Source organism: Pituophis catenifer, unplaced genomic scaffold (assembly GCF_029215685.1).
Source record: "Pituophis catenifer annectens isolate HBS135680 unplaced genomic scaffold, rPitCat1.0.hap2 SCAF_3, whole genome shotgun sequence".
NCBI lineage: Eukaryota > Metazoa > Chordata > Lepidosauria > Squamata > Colubridae > Pituophis > Pituophis catenifer.
The window spans coordinates 144,923,924-144,945,364 of NW_027256883.1; the positions used below are offsets into that span (position 1 = coordinate 144,923,924).

At 36.6% G+C, this 21,441-nt stretch overlaps 1 protein-coding gene across 1 annotated transcript; it reads left to right on the top strand.

The window, feature by feature from the left end:
• Positions 1-473: 473 nt before the first annotated feature.
• On the top strand, positions 474-21,078 carry ZRANB2 (zinc finger RANBP2-type containing 2). Its single transcript, XM_070941267.1, has 10 exons — positions 474-606; positions 2,367-2,419; positions 2,515-2,623; positions 3,578-3,660; positions 7,840-7,916; positions 8,712-8,849; positions 9,927-10,105; positions 15,487-15,567; positions 18,700-18,861; positions 19,297-21,078. Exons 1-10 carry the CDS (start codon positions 551-553, stop codon positions 19,358-19,360), a joined length of 1,002 nt encoding a protein of 333 aa, XP_070797368.1. The 5' UTR covers positions 474-550; the 3' UTR covers positions 19,361-21,078.
• Positions 21,079-21,441: the final 363 nt, after the last annotated feature.

Here is a 21,441-nt window from a genome sequence, read left to right on the forward strand (position 1 = left end):
GTAAGGGGCACCAGCGTGCCTACCGTCCCTATCCTAATATTCCTTTTTACTTACTCTTTGCATGTATTCAGATTATTTTATACTTTTACCTGTTATCTTATTTATGCTTGACAAAATAAATAAATAAAATAAATAAATAAAATAAACTTATGCCAGTGCCATATAGTCCTCCAAAAGCTAGAGGTCGCTTTCTGAATTTGCCAGCCTTCGCCCGCCATTGTCGGTTCAGGGTCGTCTAATGGAATGCCTGATGACCTCTTCTGTTGTTGTTTTTTCTGCCTTCGTTTTTGAATCCATTCGAGGCATTTTCCCCAACGCTCCAAGGAGCGGCTAACGAGGGATTCGAGCCGGCAAAAAAAAAAAAAAAATACCGAGAGAACTCGTCACAGGGGAACAGGCGATCGTGAGGGCAACTCTTTTTGTCGCAAGACCCCCTCCTCCCCCCGCGTAATCCTGGCCAATCACCGCCGAAGCCAAGCCGCTGCCTCCTTCGGGCTCGTCCGGAGAGGCGCCCGAGCGGAAAAAGCTTTGGGCCGTTCCCGAGGCCGAGATGTCGACTAAGAATTTCCGCGTCAGCGACGGAGACTGGATCTGCCCCGACAAGAAGTAAGGGAGGCAGGACGGAGGAACCCGGCTGGGTTTTTGGCCACGGGAGGGACCCGAGCGGTCCCAGAGGCCTTGCCTGGCTGATACGAAGCGACCCCGAGGTCGCGGGAAACGGGCGGGGTTTTTTGCCCCCCCCCTTTTTTTTGTCCTCCCTTCCCTCCCCCCGCCCCGCAATGGGGGGGGGGATTTTTAGTGAGACCCGGATGTAGCTGCGTGTTAGTCGCGGTCATTGCGATTCCTCGTTAGGCCTCCATCTTCCAAACGGCCAGCGCAAGGTCAGAGAAACCACCAGCTTGACATTTCCTTCCAGGGAAGGATCCCGGTATAAGATATTATCTGGGAACAATGATAGAAGTAATAAGAGTAAGAGTAAGAATAGTAAGAGTACTATGAACAATAACTTGTGTGGGAGAAAATTGAGGTTTGTTGTTTTTTTAAATGCGCAATGGATCGCATCGACTGACTGATTGCATTTCTTCAACCTGCAAAGTGAATTATTGTATTTGAGTCATCTTTTTTTAAAAACACGTGAATACATTACATAGGAAATGAACTAGGTAGTTTAGAAATGTAAGAAGTAAAAAGCTTTTCGTAGCCCTACTACCGTTTGATTCGCATATAAAAAGTGTGTCCATTTGCGTTTGGGTTTCATTGTAAAGGGTTTTTAGGCATTGTGGTTACATGCTTCTAAAAAAATGTCGAATTTTCTGACTTAATATATGATCTTTCTGCTTTTATGTGGGAGGATTGGTAGTGGTAGATAATAACACTGGTCTACAAATTTGGGGAAACTTATCTTCCCTCCGAGATAAAATGTGTTGATTCTTACATATTTTGACTAGATGAATTAGAAAGCAGGTGATAAAGGTGCTGGTTGGCTAAAGTTTTCAAGATATTTCACAATAACGATTTATTCACAGGTGACTATATTTGCCTACAAGGAGGGAGGTGTCTAATGATCATGATGCCTCTTAGTTTCTCAACAAAGTATGCTAGAACAATGAGAATGATACCACATGGAAATGTATAAATTTATCTTCACTTTGAGACTAAAGATCATTGGTTAAATAAGAAGAAGTAGTCAATGCCTTTCACTGTCCCAATGGTGTGGAGGAAACCAAATCAATCATCTCCCCAGGGATGATCCTATTGCAGTCACAAGAGAAAAGCCAAAAAGCTCAGTTTAGATACTGAATAAAAATGGAACCTTGTCGTTTAATCTGATGTTAGAGCTTGTCAGTTTTGCATGCAAAAAGCATGAAAATGTTACATGAAAAACCAATAAATGAATGGAAAGCTTTGTTATTGGTATCAATAAAAAGATCCATTTATAATGATTGGTATGTCACCATTCTCATTGTTTGAGAATGGTGACACATTTTGCAGAAAGTTATGGAGCATAATCTCACATTCCCCTCGAATTTTTGAATTATTTTGATGCAATTTTGACCTAAAACTGTATCTTGGAAACTGGAGCCAATTAATACTCAGGACTTCATTTTCCCTTATTTCCTTTCCTTTATTACCCAATTCTGGTAAAATTAAGCTATTTTCATTTCAGAGGCTTTCTACTTGTAGACCAGTGTGATTAAAAGGAAATGGCATTATTTTGTAAGTGTGAATATAAATGTTTCTTTATAAATCATCTTAAAAAGCATGAGTTTGAATGAGTTCTGAGCTAATTTGCATAAGTTTGAACCAAAACTTGGAACTATTAATTGCATTGAAAGTTCTTAAAATAGTGTTTCTTTTATTTGCAGATGTGGTAATGTTAATTTTGCTAGAAGAACCAGCTGTAACAGATGTGGTCGAGGTGACTATATCAACTGTGTTTATTTTGATGGGACTGTTCCAAAATTAAACGTACAGGAAATTGATTGATTTACATGCCTGTTTTTTTACTTTCAGAAAAAACTACAGAAGCTAAAATGATGAAAGCTGGAGGAACTGAGATAGGGAAGACACTTGCTGAAAAGAGCCGTGGTCTCTTTAGTGCTAATGACTGGCAATGTAAAACGTACGTTGATCTGGAAACTTGAATTTATTCTTAGTTTAATCTTATTGTCCTTTATTTTTAGGGGTTTTTGCTGATACTATCCATATGTGCCTCTTTTATAATTTGTTCACCCTGTTCTTATACTTATTTACTCATAAGGATAGTTCATTGAATACAGAAGATCTTACTGCCAAATAAGTGCACTTGGGTTTACTGTGACAATCTATTGCTGTTCTGTAAGAGCACAGACTTGACTCATTTAGCAGATCCAGCAAATTGTTTGGTGCATTAAATAATCATTTGGCAAGTGGGCAGCCTTAAAAATGAAATTAATAAATAATAATGAAAATGTTTGCAGTTTCCATATAACTTTAGACAACTTGTGATATTTGTTACAAGGCAATTGAATTGGTTTTTTTATAAAAATTGAACTTTTATTTTCATTACTAATGTAGTTGTCAGTTTTAGCTAAATTGGACTTGATTTCATTATCAATTGTCTGCCAGCATTTGTTTAGTTTGATTTTATTGGTATTTTCACTGATACCTTATGGAAATTGTGCCATTGCTTTAAAATCCATATATGATGGAAGAATATCTCCATCTCTTTAACTTGCTGACTTGCAAGAACTTGCCCAAACAAACCAATGAACTGTTTGGTCAAAGTAAAGTATTTTGTTTGCTTCTCTTGTATTCTGTTCAGATTTAGGTATAATTATAACTATGGGAAAAAGTTTTGAGGTACTAAATATTTATCAAAGATATATATACACCTGTACATGTGCCAAAAAAATTACATGTATTTTACTTGGCATTTAAATGCTATTTGTTGTATCTGAAATATAGGAGAGAAACTGCTCTTTCAGTTAAAAATTATTTAAACATTCCAATTCTTCAGGTGTCAGATATTTACCTTGTTAATTGCTGTACTAGTATTATTTTCTGTTTCTAAACTAATGTATTTTTCTTCCCAAAGTTGTGGTAATGTTAATTGGGCCCGGAGGTCAGAATGCAATATGTGCAACACTCCAAAGTATGCCAAACTTGAAGAAAGAACAGGTAATAGCCTTAGTTAAACATTATCTAGAAAATACTCTATGCCAAATAGTTAAGGTGTGCAGAATGGCAGAGATCTGGCTCAGATAACTGAGTTGATTCATTTGGAATTTCATACTGATTTGTAGCAGATTTCTAAGCTGGGCTATCATATCGAATCAGTCTGATTCCGTGCACGGGAAAAAAAGCCATCAGATTGACAATAAATTAATTTAGAGAAAACCGATTTAATAAAAGATGATCAGTTCATAAATTTGATCAAGATAAATTTGCTAATAGATTTCAGAAGCATTCAAGTCAAATGATACTAGTGGCTTCATAGAATGGCCCTCTCTCTGTATTAAGAAATATTTAGCATGTGGAATGTTGAATACATCCCAAGATCTCTGGTGATGCATCCCTTTATTTTTTAAAAGAAATGGATTGAGATGAGAACCACAAACATTGCACAATGCAGCAATTCAGGCTTGAGAGGTATCAGAAAAGTTGAAACTTATTTTTAATAGTGATAGATGTTGGGGGAATGTGGAATAGCTTGCAGTTTCAAGTTCAAGAATTACCATCATGGTGTTGAATATTGTGAAAGAATGCCTATCTGCACTTTCCTTGTTCTAGATTTCAAAAAATGCTCAGGACACAGAAAGCCACAATCCCTTGTAACTGAAACCTTTGCATCAGTTGGGTGGAAAAGATTCCTCATGGAGCACAGAAATAATATTACTTACATAAAACGCAGCTTAATATTGAAATTTGCTAATTTTGATTTGAAGTAAATTTAAGGAAAGTCCTTAATGTATGCTTGTATGCTAGAACTTATTCTTGTGTCATGTGCAGTTACTGATATTTCATATAAACCCCCTGTAGAACTTTATAACTTGTGGGAATGGTTTTGAGGGATCCACAGGGACTGCAGCATTGGGGAGGAATTTTTGGCTTCCTAGTGAATATATAAAAGGATGTCCATAGCTGTGTAAATGCTTTTTAATACCATGGCAGATGGTGATTTTAAAAAAAGGGGGAGATGATTTCAATATATGAAAATGTTTCCTACAGTGGCAGATGTTGCATCTAACACAAAGTTTGATGTGAATTGTTTGTGTGTTATATGCATGCTGCTCAAGATGTGATTTACATTTATAGCCTTAACAGTACTATCTAAACAGTTGGCATTTGTGGGGCTGAAAAATGTGCATCTCAGTTGGTTCCTGGAACTGTTTCTGTCCATATAAGTGAGCTCACACAACACAATTTTGTTTCCATTTCTACAATCTATTCTTCCTCTCTGAGACTCTTAGAGAGTCTTGTAACACAACCCCACTCTGCCTTGACTTAGATTAGTTCACAAATAACTGCCAGGAAGTTCTGTTGACGATGCCATTGCTTCTGTATACTTTAATTTACCTGCACAGTAAAACTAATGAAATAATATATAGATAGCTCCAGGGTGGATTTGATTTAAATCAACTCGATTTAAATCATATTTTTTAAACAGCAACTGTTATCTCTGTCCCGTAGCAGCTGCTCCTCTGACCCGTTGTTGACTCACCAACAGTCCCAATATTGCAGAATATACAACCTCATGCTACATAACCAGGCTCCATTTCATGCTGAATAAACTAAATTATTAATGTATCTTAAATAGAAAACGAACTTTAGATAGATTTTTACTCCAAAAGCATATAATTAAAATAAATTTGATAAAAATAAAATCCAATTTAAATTTTTTAAAATCTGATTTTTTTTTAAATCATTGATTTTTATCCACCATGAATAGTTTAGTTTTAGTTTAATGCGATTTATATGCCGCCCTATCTCCAATGGACTCAGGGCGGCTCACAACAATAAAATGCACAATTGCACATTAAAACAATATAAAATTAAAAGTCCAAATTAAAACAATTTAAAATCAATTTAAAATCTATTAAGAAAACCGCCCCATCAGTCCAGGCTGTGAAACAGCCAGGTCTTCAAATCACGGCGGAACGAGCAAAGGTCAGGGGCCATCCGGAGCTCCAAAGGAAGTTGGTTCCAAAGGGTGGGTGCACAAAGAAAGCTCTACCCCTGGGGGTCGCCAGCTGACATTATCTGGCCAATGGCACCCTGAGGAGGCCCTGTCTGTGAGAACGCACCGGGCGATTGGAAATGGTTGCTGGCTGCAGGGGGTCCGACAGATATCCCTGGCCTAGGCCATGAAGGGCTTTATAGGTGATAACCAGCACCTTGAACCTCACCCAAAGGGCAACCGGTAGCCAATGCAGATCACGCAGGAGGGGTGTAACATGGGAGTGTCGGGACACTCCCATCACAACCCGCGTGGCTGCATTCTGCACCAGTTGAAGCCTTCGAGTGGTTTTCAAGGGCAGCCCTAGATAGAGAGCGTTGCATTAGTCAAGACGGGAGGTGACCAGCGCATGAGTAACGGTGTGTAGGGCAAATTGGTCCAAGTAAGGGCACAGCTAGCGCACAAGGCGGACCTGGGCAAATGCCCCCCTGGTCACAGTCGCTACATGATCTTCCAGAGACAACCGTGAATCCAGAAGGACACCCAAGTTGCGGGCCCTATCCACAGGGGGTAACACCTCACCCCCGATGGTCAATGATGGGATATCTCGATTGGAACCAGATGCCAGTACCCACAGCCACTCGGTTGTGGCGGGGTTGAGTCGGAGCCTGTTCCTCCCCATCCAGGTCCATACCGCTTCCAGGCAACGGGACATCACGTCAAGGACATCACTAGGCTGGTTCGGGGTGGATATAAAAAGCTAGGTATCATCAGCATACTGATGATACTGCACCCCGAAACCACGGATGATCTCCCCAAGTGGCTTCATATAGATGTTGAACAGGAGAGGCGAAGGACCGACCCCTGGGGCACCCCACAAGTGAGGGGCCTCATAGCCAATCTCTGCCCCCCTGCCAACACCGCTTGCGTACGGCCCGAGAGATAGGAGAACCACCGTAGAACAGTGCCTCCCACTCCCAACCCCTCGAGTCATCACAGCAAGATACCATGGTTGATGGTATCAAAAGCCGCCGAAAGATCCAAGAGGACCAGAACAGAGGAGTGTCCCCTGTCCCGAGCCCTCCAGAAATCATCCACTATTGCGACCAATGCCATCTCCGTGCTGTACTCCGGCCTGAAGCCCAATTGGTACGGATTGAGGTAGTCTGTATCCTCCAGGGCCAACGGGAGCTGCCGAGCCACCACGGTCTCAACAACCTTCGCAACAAAGCGAAGGTTGGAGACCGGACGAAAGTTATTCAATATGGTTGGATCCAAGGCAGGTTTCTTGAGGAAGGGTCTCACCACCATCTCCTTCAGGGCGGCGGGGAAGATCCCCTCCCCCAAAGATGCCATTATTACTGCCTGGATCCAATCCCATGTCACCTCTCGGGCCGCATAGGCAAGCCAGGAGGGACACGGGTCCAGTACACACATGGTGGCACTCAGCCTCCCCATAATCCTGTCCACTTCCTCAGGGGTGACAGGATCGAACTCCTCAAATCACAAGACCAGCTGTCTCCTCACCGTCTGACCCTGCCCAGTCAGAGTCCAGACCATCCCGAATCTGAGTGATTTTATCCAGCAGATGCTGACTAAACTCCTTGGCATGTCCCTGTAAAGCAGTGATTCTCAACCTGTGGGTCGGGACCCCTTTGGGGGTCGAATGACCCTTTCACAGGGGTCACCTAAGACCATCGGAAAACACATATTTTCAGTGGTTTTAGGTATAATTTTATGGTTGGGGGTCACCACAACATGAGGAACTGTATTAAAGGGTCGCAGCATTAGGAAGGTTGAGAACCACTGCTGTAAAGGATCCTCTCCTACCCTCCGATTCAGGAGGGAGCTGGACACCCTGAACAGGGCGGCTGGGCAATTATCTGCGGACACAATGAGGGCGGAAAAGTGTGCCCTCTTCGCCACTTCCATCGCCACCAGATAAGATTGTGTGAACGATCTCAACTGGGAACATCTCCAACCGCTCTCTATGGGCGGTTCCCATAGGCTCCCATACCTCTGTTTCTCTTTCAATTTGTACAGCCGTTTATGCAAGCTAATAGGCACTTACATAGAAACCTCTGGTGTTTTTATTTAATATAAAATTTAATATAAAATAACATGTCATATCCTTGAGCATTGGTTTATTTTTTGAGGTTTTTGGAAACTTCTTTTTGTAGGATATGGTGGGGGCTTCAATGAAAGAGAGAATGTTGAATATATAGAACGTGAAGAGTCAGATGGGGAATATGATGAGGTGAGTGATACATGCCTGTATGTAATGAAATGTTACTTTTAAAATATACTAATGGGAAAACTCATTCCTAAATTTATTCCTTTAGTTCTAATTCATAAATATAGCTCTGAAAATGTCAGCTATACACTGCTCAAAAAAATAAAGGGAACACAAGCAGAAGACATCCGAGATCTGAATGAATGAATGAATGAATGAAATAGCCTTATTAAATACTTTGTTCGTTACATACAGTAGTTTTGTGTTCCCTTTAGTTGTTTGAGCAGTGTATAAAATTGTGTTGAATTTAACCAAAAGGAGTAAACAGAAAAAAATGGTTAAAAGAAAAAAAAATTAAACTATTCTGGAGATATTGTGAGATAGGCAAAAAGTTACTATTAATTCCATTAATGAATAAACTGCTTATAAATAAGGAGTTCTATTAGTAAAAATAATGGATCCTTCATATAAAAGCAGACCATTTTTTCACATACAAACTCATCTCTTGCCTGCACCTATTATGCATACATATATATACACAAACATTTGTAGAAAGGGATTGAAAATTTCAGCTCAGCAAACATTAACCTTTACACTCCTATTAAGTTCATCTTAAAATATATAGCTCGGCTTGTGCCAGAGTTAGATCTATTTAACTTAACTAATAACCTGGATTGTTTTGTTTCCTTTTTGCAAAAAGAAAATGAGGCAATAGAGTCATTTGTGCATGGAAAACTGTATGCATATTCTGCAATAAGCCAATGTCTCTTAATTCTTAGGTAAGCATGCTCTAATATCTTATGCTTTGTTTTTGGTTAGTTTGGCCGCAAAAAGAAAAAATATAGAGGGAAACCTGTTGGTCCTGCATCTATTTTAAAGGAAGTTGAAGATAAGGAATCTGAAGGGGAAGAAGAGGAGGATGAGGATGGAGATCTGTCTAAGTATAAATTAGATGAGGTAAAAGAAAATCTTCAAGGTGTAACACTCCATTCATAGATAAATGTATTGGATTGGAATAAATGGAATAGTATTAACCTTAACTTTTCAGTTCTAATATGTCAGAGATCACTTACCTTATCTAGCAAGATGGGAAACTTTAGCCTTTTTATTTCTGTATGGTAAGTAACATGCAAAGTCTTTTGACTGCTGGACTTTTTAAAAAAGTCTTTAGAAAATAATGTATAATTAAATCAGTTTTCAGTTAATATCTTATAAAAGGTGTGTTTGTATATTTAGGGATGAAATGGCTATTAATGCTTGGGGAGAGTAATTAAAAATTGTTCTACAAAACAGTAGTGTATATTTAAACATCTTTTTGTTTGGTCCTCAAGGGAACTTTCAAAAATTAATGAAGCAAATATACAATCAATTGAAAAATTATTTTTAATTTGTGTTTATGTTTTATTACATATGCTGCTATGAGTCACTTGAGATGGACTGCTATTGAAAACATACATACATACACACACACACACACACACACACACACACATAGCAAAACAAAAGCAGTATGAGATATGGTAGCTTAACATTGCAAGAGAGGAAATAATTATTCTAGTATGAATTAAATATTTATTGAGTATGTATGAGTGTATGAATGAACTCATAATTCCTGCCAGTTAAATAACTCCTTAAGTCCAGTTTGATCTGGTTGAATAAAGAAAAAGAACTTATTAAAGATCGTTTCTTTTTCCCTCAAAGGAAATGATGTTAATAGATTGTATGTTAACTACATTCATTCTGCATGGAACTAGAGGTGATAGACAGACAGACATGGTTATTCTGTGGCATTTTGATGTATGTTAGTATAAACGTAGTACCTGGCCACCTCAATTTTTTAATCTAAATAAGATGTCCAACTCTTCTGTCTAAATCTAATGTTTATAGAATTCATCTGTGTTACATCATGTGAACAGTCTGCATAAACTTCCTTATTGAGAAAATAATATGGACATGCTCTGGGGATTTATTATCAGATTAGCATACCTACTTTTTTCTTAATGAGCATAAAAAGCTGCCAGCATTATTTTCCAGGATGAAGATGAGGATGATGCTGATCTCTCTAAATATGACCTTGATGGTAGTGAAGAAGAAGATTCTGCCAATAAGAAGAAGACTTCCACTGGTAGACGAAGTCCCTCCAAGTCTCGATCTTCTCCTTCACGATCTTCATCTCGCTCATCCTCCCACTCAAGCTCAAGGTCTAGGTCCAGGTAAACGGGTACAGGTCAAGGGTAACGCCAGACAAAATGTCAGTATCTAACTTTCTTTATTTACATCTCTTTTGTGATTAACTTTTACATTATTTTTTTTGCAGTTTAAGTTAGTCTAATCAATCTTACATATCCAGCTGCAGGGATAAACATTTAAGATGAGTGAATTGGAGGTGGTTATTCAAAGTTTTATGACAGTTGTGAGTTTAGAAGCCATGAATATTAAAGATTTGGTTCTTAATTTTAGTATTTTTGTAGCAGCTAAATATAGTCCTGCTGTGTCTTAGAGATTGTGTGACTTCAAAATACGTTTTTGTTAATAGGTTGGTGAGAGGCAACTATTAATCTTAAGTATTTAATGATCTGCTTATTGGCAGAAACTTATTAAAAAGTAAAATGATCCTTATTTTTAAGGGAAGGGATTGGATTTTAAAGGGAAGAAGAGCTTGTAATTTATTTAAACTTCTAAATAAACAAGGCTCTTTATATACATATTAGCCCTTTCCCTAGTGAGCCTCTTAAAGAGCCTAGTTTTGGGCAGCATTTTTTTAAAATTACACACCTCCATTTTGTATCAGTTTTATGATGAATTATTCATAAAAAGTTATATATGAAGAAACTGTCAAACACAAATATAGTTATTTTTTTAAATATTCGTAAAGCAAAACTAAGTTGGATAAAAATTAACACTCCAAGAAGGATTTTTTTGATTCCAGGATTCTGTAGTCTCCATAGTTTGGTGGTGTTTTATTTTCATTGACTTAAACATGTTTATACTATACTCATCAGCTTACAAATGTAGCCCAGGGCCTTTTATAGCATGAGATTATTGGAAGAAAATAAAATTCTCTATAGTGAATTATATTATATTAGACATAACATTCTATAAAAAGAAGACATCCTTTCATTTTTGGAAAGGACTCCAGTACAAGCATGTGGTCCTTGTTGGAAAGAAGGGAAGAGTGAAATCGCTAATTGTTTCTTTGCCTCTCCATCTACTGCTGGGGATCATCATCTCCATAACGTGGAAATTCATATGCTGTATTTGCACAACTAAGACACAACCTAAAGCTCAGAGCTCAGGCTTGTAGACTCAAATACGCTTGGTTTTTATTTGTACGTAAATAGCTTTTTCTGATTTATTAGCTCAAGTTTACATTTGAAAATCAGTAATAAATGAGCTTAACATGTAAGTGGAAAAATTTACTGGGGTAAATATTAGCAGTCAGAGGTTTAATACAATTTGTCACAGCTCAAACAACATGGGGAAATAATTTTCAATTTTATAGAAGAGAATATGGCTTGGTTTGCATGGTTAGTAAACACATTGACCGACATGTTAATTCTATATATCATGATCTAAAATTAGGGAAAATAGAAAACAGCAATAATTACTGAATATGAATAAAGGAGAGGGCAACGTTGCTAGAGGAAGATCAAGTCTTGAAAGGTTGTGTGGGCTAAGAAAAACTGCATTATTTGTAACATTGATACTTGAGAAAGAAAAATAAAACATATAATCAGTTAGAAATATTTGTTGCAAAAATAATAGAATTCCAAAGGACTTTACTCTTACTTGTTCATAGATGATTAGAAAAAATAGCTACATAAAGTTATCTTTTCATGATAACTGAAGGGAAAACAATTCAGGCTTTTGTAGATATCATCTAAATACTGTTACCAAACATCTTTTAATAACACTTGGGCAGCAATAGGGCAGGTGGATCAAGGATCCTGAAACTATTTGTAACCAAAAACTATTTGGTTACAAAATAAATTACTTTAAAAATAGTTTCTTAAAGATATTAACTAACAGTACTTCATAAGGTACAGATTTTTACTTGATTGTTGAAATGGTGAACTCGAGTCACAATTTTTTAAAGTTTTTTTAAAAGGAATTTTTAATTTACATTTTTCCAGATTTTAAAAAAAATATTTTCTAAAAATTTCAAATATTGTACAAAAACAGTATTACTATACATTATAAATATGTGAAGCCTATAATTAAAATTGTATAAAATAAATTAAAGATACCCAACACATATTAAATAACTAATGGCCTCAACTTGGGTATTTTTCATTTTTTGTGTGTGTGTTCCTGTGTATTCAGCTTAATTACTGGTTTTTCCCCCCTCTGGACTATAATATGGAAAATCACACATTATAGCTTTGTTTGATCCTTATATCGTAATATAATATACTGGGGGGGGGAAAGGTTAACATAAGAATCATACATTAAACAAAAGCATAAAAAGGAATTGTGAATCAGAAATTAATTGAAATAGTATGCAAATGTTTAAGAAAGATGTGAAGAATTATTTACTACAAACGGTTAAGTCAATCTTTGAGAGAATACATAAGTTTGAATCTTAGATCAAATGAGAAGTCTAAATCTGTGCTTTTTCTCTTGGGGATTTAAATCATATTTGCATCTAACAGTCTCCGTAAGGCACTGCAGTAAGCTGTCGAGGTGGTAGAGATAAGGAACAAAGCTAGGGGATTGATTCAGCAAGTGAACTTTTGAACTTAGCTGATTTCTATGCTTTGCAGATAACCAGAAAAGCAAGAATTCTGGCTGTATAGATGAGGATCTTGGTGTTTGACTAAAAAAGGAGATAGTGCTTAGAGGTGTTTAATTCTTTATGATCTTTGTTCAGTTTTGTAACGCAGTTTCTTAAGTCAGATCAATAAGCTTAGCTAGCTAGACATCTGGATACTACGATTTCCCAAGAAAAAGAATGTTTGGTTAGAATATAATATTCTGAAAAGTTTTTAGATGAATATGGAATTCGTGGTTCTGGGTTATATCTAGAATGGTCCCAGGTTAAGGAAATTAGGCTGAATAGTGAACAGATACCCAGGGTGATGGTCCAGTGCAGATCTGTCGATAATCGGACAAATAGAAATTTCCACAAGGTAAAGCTGCTCAAGAATGGAACAAACTGGCTTAATAGGCGGTAGATTTTCCTTTGCTAGAGATGTTTAAAAGAGTCTAGATGGCCATCTAATGCTCTGTTAGGATCCTACTTTGGTAGGGGGTTGAACTAGCTGATAATTCCCCTTTAAACCTTCATTCTGATTATATGAAAGAGCATTAAAAAATACTATCAGTACGGCTATTATTGTTTAACTCAGAGGTATCAAACTGGTGGCCCGCAGGCCGGATGCGTCACACGCAGGCCACTCCCACCCCAGCTCTGCAAAGGGGGTTGCAATACGTGATGTGACGGCAACGTGACACAGCAAGTTTGACACCCATGGTTTAACTCGTCCTAAGCAAAGGCTTTGTGCTTATTTTTTTCTTCACTGAGACTTTATGTCTGTTGACTCTTAATTAGATATGATGCCTCTTAATTAGATATGCAATATATGAGTCTAGATGTCCCTGTGAATTTTATTGGCAGCTATATACAGGTACCTCTGCTGAATTTAGCAAGCAGATTCTTCAGTTACTGGTCTTTTATTCTGCTCTTTCAGTAAGGCCAATTTTATCAGGAATGAAATGAGTCAACCTATTTGACCAATGTCATGTAAAATACAAGGCTTCACAATATGCTACTAACAGTCACTACTAGTTCCTCTATATTGATTCTGAAAAAGATACTTTATTATTTTTTCCGGGGGGTTTAATCTTTCATAAAGAATAATCAAAAGTACTATTCATCAAGCAAGAGTGTTAATCCAACTCAGCTCATGAGAGTTTCCGGATCCAGTCCATTTTTTAAAATTAATTAAAACGTTTCAGATTGAAAATGTAATTAATTTATTTAATGCTGCTAGATCTTTGTATGATTGATAAATCACAAATTTAGGCCAGAATGATGATATTAAATACATTTTCTAGAGTTCTTTTAAAATAAAATATTTTCTTAAGCAGAAAATCCAATATTTCTTTTACTGAGGGTAAATGAAATTTTACAATTATCCTGTTTTGTAAGATCTATTATGGGAATACTTAAAATTGGAAAAAATGTATCCAATCTAGGGACCCCCATTTGCATTTTCCTTATGTTAACAATTTCTTGTCCTGTAAACAGCAAGCTGTATAAAAAGTTGCTTAAAATTTTTTACTACTCATCGCTTTTTGCAGTTTGCTGCTATTTAAATTAAAATAGATAAAACCCGTCATTAAGTTCAGGAAATATGTATAATCAGAGATACACGGTTTTAAAAGTGAAAGGTATGAATACTTTGATATATCATAAATCAGCAATGTTCCAGATGTTCTACAAACATTTTTCCCAAATGATAATGGATAAATATTGAAAATAACTTATTGAACTCCAGGACTGTGCCTAGAAATTAATTACGACTAAGAAGATACTCGTTTATTTAAAAAGAAATCTCATATACTGGCATTTACTTCTAAATATGTAAAATAGGATTATGTCAGAACAGATCCCACTAAGGATAATTTCTGAGTAGATACATTTAGATTCATGCAACTTGGTTTTTCATCAAGAGTTATTGAATTGTAATTAAGTTGCTTTCAAACTTGTGGAACATAGGTAACTTTAACTTGACTATTTTCTGTTTTGAATTGTGCAATTCTTACTAATTTACAAGATTCATTTTTGTCTGTGATTTACACATCAACATCCATTAGAAATGTTCTTAAAAGTTTAAGATAAATCTTTTCAAAAGAAAGTAATTTAAATTTACAGGTAGTCCTCAACTTACAATCATTCATTTAGCATCCAGTTACAGTAGCACTGAAAAATCCTTGCATTTACGACCGTTACAGCATCCCCATGGTCACAGGATTGTGATTTGGGCACTTGGCAGCCAGCATGTATTTACCGGTATGATGGCTGCAATGTCCCAAGGTCACGTGATATCCCCATTTGCAACCTTCCCAGCCATCTTCTGGCAATCAAAGTTAATGGGGGAAGCTGGATTATTTTAACAACCAAGGTAAAAAGATAATAAAATTGGGCACAACCATGTGATGACACATGACCAAATCTTTTAGTGATGGAATTGTCATAAGTTAAGGACTACCTGTAATCTTTTATTATTATTATTTATTGGCTGGACTTCAAAAAGACAATAAACTTATCTTCTGTGATAACTTCCAAACATAGTATATGAACAATTATTTGGAAAAATATTTCAAAAAGCAATTTATAATATGACCTGGAAGATAAAAATAAGTCCTGCTCACTTAGCTTATGCTGTTGCTATTAAATCAAACAGCTATTTAATTCCTAACCAAATTTTTGTTTGCTTCTTTAAATCACTCTGTGAAAAATGTCCCAGTGAGGTGAAGGAGATAAAATAATGTTAATATCAAATACTGTTAAATTAAAAACTTAAATTCATTGGATTATTGTTTTTTTGTTCCTCCCAAAAAGAAAATATAAATCTTCATGTTGTTTCAGGTCCAGAAGCTCTTCCAGTTCAAGGTCACGGTCTCATTCCACTTCCAGAGAACGTTCTAGATCTCGTGGGTCGAAATCAAGGTGAATGAGGTAGCAAGCTCTGCTTGTCAGAGGGAGAGAGAGATGAAGAGGTCACCATCCATACTACTTTATTATAAGCATTTGCTACAAATGTCTTTCTTTTAATATAATTTTAGTAGCAAATGAAATTATATTCACTAAAGTAGCAAAATGATTATAACAAATTCTCCAAGAAGGTGTTTAAAAATTGGGACAGTGAAGGTGTTTATTTATTGTTTTAATTTATTTTTCACATTTTTAAACCACCCATCTCCCTCAGAGAGAGTCTTTACAGGAGACTGTATGAAAATTATAGGAGAGGTGGTGTGATAATTATTAGAGTTTTTAGAGGAAAGGCAGGAAATCTAACCAACTAAAATGTATGTGTAAGTTTGATTTGCCATTTAGCAGATGTTATCTGTATTGTAAACTCAACTATATACATAAATGCTGAATGTTGAATATTCAATCTTAAAATAACAAAGCTCTTTCCCTATTTCGTACCACTATAGTCTCTTTAGTGACTGAGCTAAACTTCTTGTCAAATATAGGTAAAGTTGGCTTCAGCTCATTGTTTCTATGTTGTTTTACAGGTAGTTCTTGATTTAGGACCCCATTTGGGACTGGAATCTTGGTTGTTGAGCAAAGCAGTTGTTAAGTGAGACATCACATGACTGCTTCGTTCTGCAGCCACCTTGCCAGTTGCAGTCGTTAAGTGATCTCATGGGTCATTAAGCAGACAGAGCCCCAAGTATGGGGTTCCTCGAGTGGGGGAAACTCTGGGAGACTCCACTCAAGAACTGAAAATCACTCTGACGAAATCCAAGCAAGATTATCATCCCCTGAGTGAAGAAACCTACATGGCCTATGGTGGGTCTTCTAGGACCTCCCCAGCCGCCCCAGGCACCCCATGCTCATTCTACCCTTCTTCTCTGTTCTCTGCTTGGATTTTGGCTCATTCTTGTCTTAGGGATGGCTGAAAGAGTTGCCTGCTGAAGGAGTTCAGCTTTTCTGCATATCTGGAAGGGCACTCCACTGGCAGAATGCAGGACACAGAGCTCAAATTGCCTGGATTTGAAGTCCATTTCTGCAGCTCATCAAAAGGGTTCTGCTCTCCTCCACACATATGAAGGAACTCCTCTGGGAGGGAGCAGGAATGGAGCTTATATTTTCAGGATTTGAGCTGATTCTATACCGAGCCAGAGATCAGTTCTCTCCATATACAGGAGGGCTTCAGGGAGCTCAAGCATTCAAGATTTGATCTCCATTTGTGCACCCCACCAAAGTATAGCCCCCCTCCATGAGCAAAAGAGAAATCCTCCAGCAGCATTCAAGAATGAAGCCCAAATCTTTTCAGTTCTGTTTCTGCACCTTCCAAAGAGCTTTTGACTTTGGCAGACAGCTCTTGCAGCCAGCTCCCAAAGATAAGTGGGAGTCTTTTTAGAAGGCAGCAGCAATTTGCACCCTTCCCTGCCAGATTCTACAATGAGCTTCTGGAGAAGCCGGCAGATGGTGATCACATGACCATGGCGCTTTTGGCAATCAGTCATATAAGTACGAACAGCTTGCCAAACACCCAGTTTGTGATCATGTGACTGTGGGAGTGGTGGTGCAATGTTTTTCGACAGCCAGAAGTGCTTTATAAACCATAAAGCACTCTTTCCAAGGCTATTGTAACTCCGAACCATAATTATGTTGAGGGCTACCTGTAATCTAATGGATCCATATCAACTCAGTTAACATATTATTATTATTATTATTATTATTATTATTATTATTATTATTATTATTATTTAGAAAATAAAAAGCTAACTCTAAAGCTGCAAGGCACAAAAAAATATTTAACCTGCCCTTTTCTATGCAATTTTTTCCATATTTACTACTGTTTTCCTGAAAATAAGACCTCATTGGAAAATAAGCCCTGGCATGATTTTTCAGGATGCTTGTAATATAAGCCCTATCCCAAAAATAAGCCCCAGTTAAGATTGTCAACCGGACAGACACATTTTAGTACCGTATTTTCCCTGAAAATAAGACATCACCTGAAAACAAGTCTTAATGTGTTTTGGAGCAAAAATTTATATAAGACCCTATCTTATTTTCTGGGAAATACGGTAATGAAGCCAAATATTTTGTGTCAACAATTGACAGCCAGAAAATAGACATTTCCTTTCGTCTGAACAATTATATGCTCTTGCGGATGAATGAATCAGTCTGAAATGTTACTGCTTTATATCTCTGAGCTTTATATCTGTTCAGGCTGAAATAATCATTATAAACGTGGGGCTTTTTACTTGCCTGTATTTGCAAATGCAAATCTCTTACAGGTAGTCCTCACCTTGACCTGAATGTTAGTCACTAAGTGATATCTCATTAAGCAAGTCGTCATGTGAGCAGCCCAATTTTATGATCATTTTTACTGCCATTGTTAAAACAAATTGCATGGTTGGGTGAATCGTGGCAATTGTTAAGGAAATTCGGCTTCCCCTATTGATTTTGCTTGTTGGAAGCCAGCTGGAAAAGTTAAAAGCTGCAATCCCATGACCACAAGACGCTGCAACCATCATAAATGCAGGCCTGTTGCCCAAATTACAATCATGGCCGCAGATGGTCGTAACTTCAAGGAAAGGGTCCTAAGTCATTTTTTCCAAGGCTGTCATAACTTTTAGTTGCCATTTAAATGAACGATTGTAAGTTGAGGACTACCTATATCAACATATTCTTGATGTTACAGTATATGACTGTTGCCATCAAGTCAGCCTAACACTTTCATCAGATATTCGTTTTCAAGGGTTTATTAAATATATAGCATACTACATTATTTAAATTGACCCCCTCCGTTTTCTTAAGCATATGAGTAATTTGTACCTCCATTATTTCTTTATCTTAATATTCAAGCTTGCTATTACAGTACTGAAAACAAACAATTAAACCAGCATAATATATTATGTAGTCAGTTCTGGCCAGGGTATTGATGTGGCCCTAGACAAATACTATTTAAAATGGTTGAAGCTTAGGTCCCTGTTAACGTGGCAGTAAGTATTCATACACTAATCTGTATTCTTTGAATCTGAATTTATATTTCTGCATTTGATATAGAGTATTGCATTTTTGTTTATGCTAGGATTAAGTCTGATTTATTTCTTAATAAAGATCCAGCTCCAGGTCTGTCAGGGGTTCTCCAACCCCAAGGAAAAGATCTTACTCAAGCTCTCATTCATCATCCTCCACTGAGAGAAGCAGAAAGAGAAGCCGATCTAGATCTTCTTCTGGTGATCGCAAAAAAAGGCGAACAAGATCACGGTCACCTGAAAGGTTTGGGTTTTGTAGAATAAGAATGGTTGTTCTTTAAATGCTGGCTTTGGAAGGATCAAGGAGCAGAATATTTTAAGATGTGTGTATGTTGTGTTTGTGGATGTGGAGTGATAGCCATTTTATTCTGTCTAGCTGTGGCTTTAAAAATATATATTCTTGCCACCTTTAATTACAAATCTTAAAGATAATCATACACATGCAATGCAGAAAAAAAGTGATTCTTATAGCACTCTTATGAAGTTTCATTTTTAAAAATGTGCAAACTCTTCTTAATTGAAGAGTCTTAATTATGTGAAGTACTAAGATGCAGAAATGAAGTCCTAATAAGTACATTTCAAATCCTACTGTCTCTTCCTCTTTTTTTCATTCCCTGTGATGTTCATATCGCTTAAAACTTATTTGTTTGCATGCTTTCTCCCATTTTTTATCTTTCAGAAACCGCAGGTCATCCTCTGGTTCCTCTCATTCTGGATCTCGTACAAGTTCCAAAAAGAAATAACGTACAAAATTCAAATACACACACACAAAAAAAATCCAACAGTCCATTGCATGAGACAATATAAAAAAGTTGATGTTTTATTTGGTCAGAAATGGTACATCCTGCTAATAGAAATGCATGTTTAATGGAAAACTGCAGCTAGTTTAACTCATAAAACATGTAATGAAATATTTTAAGCCATAAATTGATCCCGGATATGTTATTTTTTAAAAAAAAAATTGGGCTTAATCTTTAACAGGTAGTTTTAATTTAGTCTAGTTTGAAAGTATCGACCAAGTACCATCCTGATCTGTTGCTATGTCATCATGTAAATTTCAAAATCTAGTTTCTGAAAAAGTTTATTTTAATTTTTCTTTGTCATCCTTTCAATATTGGTAGGCAGGAATGTATCTCAGTTTCAGAGTAGCATAATTCCTTAGAGGAACAACTCTTTAATAGGTTTGTGATTTCTAACTGAAAAGAAACATAGTATAAATAATTTTCTGGATATTTTGCAAAAAAAACCAAATCTTTCTGTGTAATTTTCTGCAGCATTTTATAATGTATTATGTAAGGCATGTAACATATTTGATTCCATAGTCCTTCACTCTTTATTGACTCAGCAAATTAATAACTGCATTATGCTGCAGATAAAATATGGAAAGAAATGTATTTCTTTCAGGCAAGGCATCTATGTATCCTTGATGGTACTCCTGCCACCAGAATATATTAAACTAGTGTCACTTGGTGAAACTGCAGCAATAAGTAAAAAAACCCCTTGTGTAAAACCTGCCGTTTCAGTGATTTTCCAGAAGATAGTTTTCAGAACCAGAAATGATTTGTGCTCTGGCAGTAGTCCAGTCATATACAGATCTGTTTTGGCCAGAATACCATCTTTGAAAAACCGCAAAGAACAACTTGTTGAATTAACATCTACAAACTAGCCAAATTAGTATGATCTGGAGAAGAAGCATTGTTCTTGAAATGGTTTATACAAAAGAGTAGAAATCCTAAAACCTCACATCAGTTTCAACTAATTCATGGCTTAACATGTTTCATTTTCACTTTTGTTTTACTATCAAATGTATTTGTTAAGTACCGACCACTCTTAAACTGATTGGGGGAAATGTATTTGTCATCTTCAGTCACATCCAAGGTAAGTATGTTAAGGGAAATTAACAAATCTAAGGAATAGGCTACGCCTTCAATATCTTGCATTTTGGAAGATCTGCTTTGTAAAACAAACTGCTCAATGGCAAATGGAGCAGAACTGCCATCAGCTTCCCCTCCCCCCTTTCATGGACATCTTAAATTGATGGGGGTGGGACTGATCAATGACATAGCAATAAGGCTTTGCTGTGTGAATATTTTGGATAAATTTTGCAGAAAAATATGCCTGTAATCCTATATTGCTTCCTCTTAGTATCCTCTTTCTTGTGCTAAATTGTAGCATAGATTGCACAAGTACAAATAGTCTTGTAACTGTGCCTCTGACTTTTTGAAAGTCTAAAAAAAATGTCAAAACCAGATTTGCTAAATGCTACATGTTAACAATTTGCTATTCTTGTGCTTTTATTCACAGTATTGTACCTAACAAGTTTTAATCTCGGCATATGATAGGCTAGAATAACTAAAGGAAAATTATGGGTTTCATTTGGCTTGGATTCAAATTGTATTGGTTATATGAAGATCCAATTCTGTGGATGTGTAAATAAAGCATGCCAGTTTTAAAAATGTCATTTATTTGTAGCTTATATCCTTTCTGTTTAAACAGTGCCAGATGTTGCATAGATTGCAGTTCATTTAATTTACGTTCAGTATTATGACTTGAAACAATTTAAATTTACTTGAAGTTTTGATCCCAAGTAAACCTGGAGATAGACTAATAAAGGTATTTGTAGCATGGGAGATAAAAGCAACAGTGGGCCTGCTGATTCCTCCATACCCTCCAAACGGAGGAGAAAACAAAGCATCAAAAATGTATTCTTATAAACCCAAATGAATTTGGTTTCTTTCATTGGATACAAAGTATATAAATTAGTAGAAATGATTTTTTAAAGTTTTCTAAAATTATTTCATTGAATTTTAGAAATTTGGGACTA

Bases quoted from the DNA above. Each gene is read 5' to 3' on its own strand.
- ZRANB2 (XM_070941267.1), top strand. From the start codon at position 551: ATGTCGACTAAGAATTTCCGCGTCAGCGACGGAGACTGGATCTGCCCC. The intron at 607-2,366 runs GTAAGGGAGGCA...TTTTATTTGCAG, and splicing joins TGGATCTGCCCCGACAAGAA to ATGTGGTAATGTTAATTTTG. The intron at 18,862-19,296 runs GTTTGGGTTTTG...TTTATCTTTCAG, and splicing joins AGATCACGGTCACCTGAAAG to AAACCGCAGGTCATCCTCTG.